This window comes from Panthera leo, chromosome A3 (genome assembly GCF_018350215.1).
Source record: "Panthera leo isolate Ple1 chromosome A3, P.leo_Ple1_pat1.1, whole genome shotgun sequence".
NCBI lineage: Eukaryota > Metazoa > Chordata > Mammalia > Carnivora > Felidae > Panthera > Panthera leo.
In genome coordinates this window covers 29,937,238-29,946,413 of record NC_056681.1, presented here as the reverse complement: position 1 = coordinate 29,946,413, position 9,176 = coordinate 29,937,238, and the positions used below count along the sequence as shown (strand labels likewise).

Below are 9,176 nucleotides of genomic sequence, written 5' to 3'. Positions count from 1 at the left end.
AATACACCCAGGAGAACTGAAAACATATGTCTCACTAGAACTTGTACACTAATGTTTTCATAGCAGCATTAGCTAAAAAACATAGTAAAAATGTGGAAATAACGTCAATGTACATCAACTGATAAGTGGATAAGACGTGATTTATCCATGCAATGGAATATTATAACCATAAATGTGAAGTTTTCATACATGCTACAACATAGATGAATCTTGAAAACATTATGCTAAATGAAATGTCAGTCACGAAGGACCACATAGTTATAATTCCATTTGTAGGAAATGTTGAGAATGGACAAATCCATAGAGAGAGAGAAAGATTCATGGTTGCCTAAGGCTGGGACCATTGGAGAGAAATGGGGGAATGGCTGCTTTAAGGTGTAGGTTTTCTTGTTGGGGCGATGAAAATGTTCTAAGCTTGGTTGTGTGTGTTCTAAGCTTGGTGACTGTACAAATTTGTGAACACACCCATAGAACTGCAAAAAAAAAAAAAAAAAAAAAAGTAAAGAAAATAGCAACCATCGCAAGAACTGAAAAGGTTGTATTTGATAAATCCCATGGCTGTGTCCTTGAATTTGTCACAAGTCCCAACTCCTATCACTAATGGTAGCTGGGAGTTGAATCTTGAAAGGATTGTGAACTTCAGATTAAAAAAAAAAATTGAACTCAGTATCTGATGCAGAAAAAGATGAACTTCTCTGCCTGCAAAGGAGAGTTGTACTTGTAAAGCACAGCCTCCCTGAACAAAGCCAGAGGTGATCTTATATGTTTTGGGAAGCCCCGCGTTCAGGGATTGGAGGTATTTCAGAAGCAGAAGCATCCAGCTCCCTATGAACTGACTTCCAGCAGTGTTAGTGTGGTCTCTAAGGCAGCTGAAGACCCGGCTAACTTCTGAAGCTTGGTCACCCGAGCGAGACACTTGCTGATTGGCTTATGTCTTGAAGCGTGGAGCTGCCAATGATTGGCTGACTTTCAGAAGCTAGGGGCTGTCATTGATTTACTAACTTTCAGATGCATAGTTACCGGAGTGAAGCTATTGTTGACTGGCTGATTTTCTGAAGCATAGCCACTGGAGTGAAGCAGTCACTGATTGGCTGATTTTCAGAGCTTGTGTTTTGATGTGAAATTATCTCTAAATAATGGTAGTTACTTGTTCACGACTCGAAATTTGAGCCAAGAGAAGTCCTTTTTTGAATAGGAATACGTACTTTTAATTTCTAGTCCTTTCTTTTGGTCTTCCCTCAGCTAAACCTGCTGGAAGATCTATAGGTATTATCCAGATCTTTTTATTTGCAGAGTTAGGATATTTCAACTAGAGTTACCGTTTAAGCGATTTAAGCTCCAATTACCTTGGCGGAAAAATTGTTCTAATATTTTTGTAATTGCAAAAAGATGGATACGGGGCACGTAAGGCATCCTGACAAGTCAATATGGGACGCAAAACAAAATCGAAATATGTCCTGCATAAGTGAAACTCCTGATAACCCTAACAATTAAGTATTTCCCCCATTTTACACACGAAAAGACTGAGTCTCGGTGCATTAGGTTTCTCGTAAGGACAGGTCGAGCCAGGATCTGAACAGTAAAGGGCAGGGATCCTCTGAGAACCAATGAGCCCCTGACGCCCATGCCCTGCGCACGAGTGTGAGCACACTGCTAACCTGAGGTCGGCTAGGAATCGGCAGGATGTTTGAAGGGAGGGTGCGCAATTGATTAGCAGCGGGGAAGGAAAGAGCAGCGAGGCACCGGCCTGGGACATCTGGAGGACCGGGAGGAGAACCCGGGCAGTGCCTTAGGTTCTCGCGGCGCCCCGGGACCTGGCTGCTGCAGCGGAAGGCTTCGCTGGAGGCCGAAGCCGGCAGAGTGGGGCGGGACGCGGTAAGGCCCCGCCCCCGGGCGCGTCCGTGTGCGTGGCTGGGGGCGCAGCAGAGTCCTACTCCATGATGCGGGATCTGAGGACAGGGCAGAGCCCTGGCGTGGAAGCCCTCACCGTAAGGACCGGCATTCCCAACGTCCCGCCGGGCCGCCTCGCAGCTTAAGGAGGGCGCGGCCCTGCCGCGGTGCGCCCACCCTCATCCCAGCGGGTGCCGACGCCCCCATCCACGCTCTGTGCGCGCCTCCGGCCCCGCCCCCGCCTCGACGTGCCCCCCGCGCGCCGCGCCCCCCGCCCACCCGACACGCCCAGCCGCCCCGCCCGGCAGCCGCGGGCCTGGAGCTGCCCCACGGGCCTGAGCGACCCTCGCAGCCGCAGCGTCCTCCTCCGCCGCCATGGACGTGTATCCCCCGCACCGGCTGGGGCTGCTCCGCGGGCGGTTCCCCGGCGGCCCCGGCCGCGGGTCGCCCTCCGTCAGGTACGCGGGCCGATGCCGCAGAGGGGAGGCCGGGCTGGGGGTTGCGGACTGTTGGGGTCTGGCGACGCCTCCCGCCGTAGGGCGTGGTCCGACATGGCTTCCTTGCAGATGGTATTCCCTAAACGGCTGCCAGAGAAACGTTTCCCCAGGAACGGCGCCGTGTGTAGCGGCTCCCACAATGGCTCCCCTGTAGACAACTCCACAGCGTCTCCTCTATAGAGACCCCCTACTATGACATCTCCGCCTCCGTAGGTTTCTCCCAGAAAAGATTTCCCTGTGGAGAACCCCCGCAGTGGGTTCTGTATGCGTAACTCATTTGCCTTCCCCTTGGAATATTTCCCCCAGAAAAGGTTATCTGTGGAGCCCCCCCCCCCCACAGTATTCCCCTGGATATAACCCCCAATTCGGTTCCCCCAGAAACGGCTTCCGTATAAATCTCTCCTACAGTAGGTCTTCTCTAGAGCCTTTCCCTTGACAGCCGCGTCCCTAAAGAGTGCCCCCCTCCCGCCCCCTGCATATACACACGCTGACAGCATCTTCCTTATTGCGCATTCCCCCACCTCCCCATGCCCCAGCCTGCATCGCGACGCTCCCTCATTCCACAATAGGGAGCTCAGGTTGGGGGAAGGTGGAGGTCATTAGGCTCGCAGGAGAGAAAACTAACCGGACAAATAGGAAAAAGAGGCCAGAACTCCCAAAATTAGCGGACCCCAACCCCTGAGGAATTGGCAGACCCCAAGTCCCTGAGGTTAGAGACCGAGCCTCTGGGTGCTTCGGTATGGGGATATTGGGGAGGGTCCCCGCCCCCTTTCGTTAAAGGAAGACCCATTTCCGATTTCTGCTCCCAGTGCCTTTGGGGCTGACCTTGATAGTCTGGGCATTGTTTGCGATGGAGCTGTTATGGGGCCGCCCGCAGAGTATGGAGATTGGAATGAAGGAGCATTTGCGGCCGAGATCGTTGAGAGGGAAGAAAGGAGAGAGAGCGAAATGGGCTTTGGGACTGCTAAACTGTCATTAAATCAGAAGAGCGATTTTTTGTTTTCCTTTTTCTGTATTTTAGCAGTTTAGCAAAGAAAATATGTTCCCTTGAAAGGAAGCTGTTAACTTATATGTTAAAATGGCTTTTCTTGTATTCTTGTTACGGTACTTAAAGCATTGTATTTTTAACTTTTTGCTCGCCAATCTGTTTTGTTTTTGTTTTGTTTTAACAACAACAAATTCACGGAGAGCAAGAACTAAATCTTAGAATCCTGTATCTCTCTTACTTCCTGGCATTCCTTCCCCCACGCCAGCAACTAATGCACATTTGTTGAGTGAATAAAGAATGGAGGAGGTAGGGCTAGATACCCATTTGCATTTGGGAGTCCTAATTTGCTTCAAATTTGGCAGGTGACATTGTTGGAACTCCTGCTCTGCCCTTCAGTGGAATTCCTTGTGTTCCAAGTGTTTAGCTGCTTATGGTAACCATCTCCAATCTGTCCTAACATTTCTGGCAGCCACTTTCACTGTTAGAAAATATTTGAACTCTGTACAGAATAGAAACTGTGGAGGATACTTTTTTTTTTTTTAAGTAGGCTCCATTCCGAACAGTGGGCTTGAACTCGTGACCCTGAGATCAAGAGTTGCATGCTCTACCTGCTAAACTAGGTAGACACTCCTGCACAGAATACTTTAGAATTTAAAGCAGCCATCCATTAAATCTAAGCTCTGTGTAGAAGTGGGGTTGATCCTAGATCATCTTCAGCTTAGGAATCTTGAGTCTTTGAAACTTTTAGGAGAAAAAAGCTTCTCAGTGAGGGGCGCCTGGGTGGCTCAGTCGGTTTGATCGACCGACTTTGGCTCAGGTCATGATCTCACGGTCCGTGAGTTCGAGCCCCGCATCAGGCTCTGGGCTGCCAGCTCAGAGCCTGGAGCCTGTTTCGGATTCTGTGTCTCCCTCCCTCTCTCTCTGACCCTCCCCTGTTCATGCTCTGTCTCTCTCTGTCTCAAAAATAAATAAACGTTAAAAAAAAAAAAAAAAAAAGCTTCTCAGTGAAATCCATCTCTAACTGCTGCCTTTCTTGTTTCTAGGAGCATGACAGTGCACAGCATTTTTTTTTAATTAGTATTTGTATGTTAGATTAATGTTGTTAATCATAAACTCTGAATCTTAAGTGGTTTGAGTGAAACTTGTTAGTCCTCAGACAAAGGATAGTGCAAGGAACCGCAAGGCCTGGCTGTTCTATATACCTTTGGTAAAAGAAATTTAGTCAAGGTTCCTCTCCTTTATCCTACCTCCACAGAACTGATAGTCCTCAGACAAAGGATAGTGCAAGGAACCACAAGGCCTGGCTGTTCTATATACCTTTGGTAAAAGAAATTTAGTCAAGGTTCCTCTCCTTTATCCTACCTCCACAGAACTGAACATGCTTTTCTTACTCATTTAAGCCTTTACCTGACTTTGGGCATTGAATGGCAGGTATGGGCTTAGCACTTTCCTGTCACCCATATTTGGCTGCTTTGCTGCACTCTGACTCCTGACTGATGAGAGAGGCAGGCCTAACTGGTGAAGTCACATTCCTAAAGACCCGTAGATAGTACTTTGCAAGTGTGTGGTTCTCTTCTAGCAATGGAGTTCATTTTCACAAATGGAGAATAGAGATCAGGAGTTAAAATGATACTTAGAACTAGAAGCTTCTTTATCAGGATATGGTAGTCATCATTGTTGCCCATCAACTATTTTTGGCTTCCACCTCCTGGGCATGTGCTGCAATTATACTTGCTTGCCCCCTTGAAGTTGGGTATGGCCTTATGAGTTGTCTTTGATGAGTGAAGTGTGCTCAGAAATGGTAAAAGCTTCTGGTGTGTAATTTGCCACTATCTCTCCCTCTCTTATGGTGACTGTTAGTGCTTCAGCTGGTGGCTTGTCCATTAGTCTGGTACCCCAGAGCAAACCTCCAGGTAACCTATGTTTGACATGTAGAGCAAGTAGTAAACCTTCATTGTTTAAAACCACTGAGATTTTGGAGTTGTTACCAAGTAACTATCTTGACTTGTACTAAGGAACCAGTGGAAATAGCTGAAATATGCTTCCCTCTTTCAAAAATCTTTTTCTGCAGAGGGACCTGATCCTGCTCAGGACTTGTTTATTGGTTTAAATTTTACTGGTCTTTATACACATATCACCTGTGCTAGGTGTTGTGGATTCAGACAAGGCAGGCCCTGCCCTCAAAGAGCTCCTTTATAAGTGAAAAGAGAAATAGCAAAAATCATAATAAACAGCGTTGAGAAGAAAAAGGGCTGAAGGAACACTAATGTTGGAAGGCATAGTCGGTTTTGAGCTCAACTGTTGGAAGGATGAGGTTGCCATTACCTATACTGGAAACACTGGAATTAGAGCAGGTTTGTAGAGAAAATAGAGTTCAGTTTTGGCTTTATTCATTTTGAGTTGCCTAATAGATATCCAGATGGAGATATTAGATCTGGAGTTGAGGAGAAAGACTGGGACTGGAACTACCATGCTGATGACTCCCACATTTTTATTTTATCTATGAGACTGGGTAGAGATCCAGGGAGTAAATGTAGATAGAGAAGAAGACCAGCATCCAAGCCCTGGGATATTCCATATAGGAAAGACAGTGTAGAAATGGTTTCCAGTTTGGAAACCATAATGGACAGTGGCTTCCTACTTTTGAGATAGGAAAAAAATACAGGACAGTCATGGAAAGTCAAATGATGGATACTGTTGATGAGCTGGTGAGACTAAGAATAGACCATTAGATTTGTTAACATGGAGGTCATCTGTGACCTTGACAAGAACAGGTTTGGTGCAGTGGGTTTAAGAAAAAATGGGACAAGAATTGAAGACAGTGAGTATAGATAGCCATAATGATGTTGTTTCAAGGATTGAAGAGCAGAGCCCTATGGGTATGGCTATGACAGACAGCAAAATAATAGGGTGTGGCTATAAGAGAGAGCAGAGTAATAGGGCTGTGGTTGGAAGAGTGGAAGTGTTAGAGTTCTTTTTGGTTTTAGGTGGGCAGACATTATAATCCATCTGAAAATGTTTGAAGTTGATTACTAATGACGGAGTACAGAGAGGCAAATTGGTGATTAAAGAGAGAGAAGGGAAAATTGCAGGGGTGAAGTCCTTGAGCAGGTGAGAGGGAATAGGGTCTAGGACATAAATGGATACATTGGTCTCAGACTAGATAGGTACATGGACAGTTCATCTTTGGTGAGTGTATGGACCCAAATGCTGGTGGGTTGGTGATCGAGAAGCTAAAAATCTTTAGGGAATGTAGAGAACTGAATGACCCAGAGGTTTGTAGGTATTTATAACAAGAAGGGATAGTGGAAGAAGGGATAATGGGTAGTTATTGTTGGATGACATGGAGAAATCAGCCGAAATAAAATAAAGCAAAAAGTTTAAGTAATTAATTTTATCAAAACCAGAAGACGTGAGTTTCCAGATTAAAAGGACTCACCAGTAGTCCAGCACAACTAATTTAAAAATATCCATGCCAAGGTAGAACATCATGAAATTTTTGAGCACTATAAAGACAAATCACATAGATAGGGTCAGGAATCATAGTATTGTAGCAAAATTGGAAACTAGAAGCTAATGGAGAAGCAGTGCCTTCTGAAGGAAAATGGATTCCTACCTAGAATTCTGTATCCAGGCATACTCTCAGGCAGATGAAGGATGAAGACATTTCACACATGCAAATTCTCAAAGTTTGACCTTCCATGCACCCTTTATTAAGAAGCCGCTGGCAGGGGGCACCTGGGTGGCTCAGTCAGTTGAGCATCCAAGTCTATTTCAGCTCAGGTCATCATCCCACAGTCATGGGACTGAGCCCCATGTTGAGTTCTGCGCTGAGCGTGGAGCCTACTGGGGATTCTCTCCCCCTCATTCTGCCCCTCTCCACCCTTCATGCACACGTAGGTGCACTGTCTCTCTCTTAAAACAAACAAACAAACAAACAAAACACTGGAAGATGTGCTCTAGCAAAGCAGTCTGATTAAGGGGTTCCTGTGCTGGGGATCCTCTATAAGGGACTCATAGGAAGGGCTTTCTTTGTTACCTCTGGAAATTACCAAAGGGCTGGGACCATTGTTTATTACCATTTCCCACATTGCTTACCCTGGTACTTAGATCAGTGTCTGGCACATAGACAGCATTCACTAAATATGAATTGCTGTTGTAAGCTATTATGAGATATTGCTTGCATGAATTATTTATTGAATGAATAGAGAGTAATTACAGTTGAAGCTGTGGGCTATGTTAAATTTCAGGAGTGTTCAGAGAATGAAGAATCATATGTGAGCTAGATGGTGAGAAGTGGTTCACCATAGTGATGCTGTATACAGTGCACTTTAGTAAAGTCTCACAGAAACAAGTTACTTCTTCAGGTGATATATATTGGCCAGTGGCCAATACACATGGTACTCTTGTAGTTTACAGATCTACAGAAGTAATAATTACTATTGTACACATAATCCTGCCTTAAGGAAACTCAGAATGCAAAGCAAGGCTATGACTTTGTATATCTGAAAATGCAAAGCTTTACCTCCTATATTTAGATGCTGGCCAGGGAGGCTTGGTGTGGTGTCTATAGAAGCAAAGATGGTTGTCTTATTTCTGGCCCAGAGGTAGAGGTCTGAGTATCTGTCTTTTTACTTGTGTCTAGGATGACTGTGTACTGAGGACTCTTATTTAGTGAATACTGTGGCATTAATAGTGCACAGTATCTTGATAATGTTTCCTAACTCTTGGGCTTTTCTATGATGTTCTAATTTTTAGAGAAGGGAGTGAATGAGATGCAGATGCCCTCCAGAGTTACACAGCTTAAATTATTGTTGTTTTTGCCCTGAAAGTTTAAAGAAAAAGAACAGAAAAAGCAGAGTCTGCAACTGGGGTGTTTAAAAATTTTATATGTGGGTGTCTCAGTCGGTTAAGCATCCGACTCTTGATTTTGGCTCAGGTCATGTTTTCACGGTTTATGGGATCTAGGCCTGAGTTGGGCTCTGTGCTGGGAATGTGGAGCCTGCTTGGGATTCTGTCTCTCGCTCTGCCCCTCCCCTGCTCATTCTCTCTCTCTCTCTCTGTCTCTTTGTTCCTCCCCACCCCGGAAATAAATATTGGGTGGCTCAGTTGGTTAAGTGTCCAACTTTGGCTTAGGTCATGATCTCATAGTTTGTGAGTTCGAGCCCTGCATTGGGCTCTGTGCTGACAGCTCAGAGCCTGGAGCCTGCTTCAGATTCTGTGTCTCCCTCTCTCTCTGCCCCTCCCCTACTCACACTCTTTTTCTCTTTCTCAAAAATAAACATTAAAAAAAAATTTTTTTTTTAAATAAATACTAAAAAAAGTTTTATCTGTGATTTTGAGCCCCAGTTTGAAGAAAAGTCAGCTCACTTGGTATGTTTTTTATTTTCAACTTCTTATTTTGAAATGATTTTAGATTTATAGATGAGTTGCAGATATGGTAGAGTGTTCCTATATAGCCCTTATCCAGCTTACTCTGATGTTAACATCTTATGTATAACCATCTTCATTTATCAAAATCCTGGTATAGTGATTTAGTTTACTGAGTAAATTTTGTTTACTTGGCTTTTAGTATTCCAGACTATTTATTTGAGTTTCCCCAGTTTTCCCACTAATGTCTTTTTTCTACTCCAAGATCCAAAGATCCCACATTGCATTTAGATTTGGCATGCATTTAATAGTCAAAGAAGTGAGGGAAAATAATTGTGGATGCTTTCTGAATGAAGACTTGTGAAACTGACTTTACAAAGAGCAGATTGTGTGAGGAAATGCTCAGAGAAAGCCAGAGAAGAGGAAGAAAA

The 9,176-nt window shown here is 44.8% G+C and overlaps 1 protein-coding gene across 3 annotated transcripts in view; it reads left to right on the top strand.

Moving 5' to 3' along the window:
* The first annotated feature begins 2,195 nt into the window (after positions 1-2,195).
* Positions 2,196-9,176, top strand: part of DNAAF9 (dynein axonemal assembly factor 9) — a 130,236-nt gene continuing 123,255 nt past the window's right edge. For all 3 annotated transcript variants that reach the window (XM_042931495.1, XM_042931496.1, XM_042931494.1), the window contains exon 1: positions 2,196-2,348. In XM_042931495.1, coding sequence (XP_042787429.1) covers positions 2,266-2,348 — 83 coding nt within the window. In that variant the 5' untranslated portion in view covers positions 2,196-2,265. The remainder of the gene's footprint in view (positions 2,349-9,176) is intronic.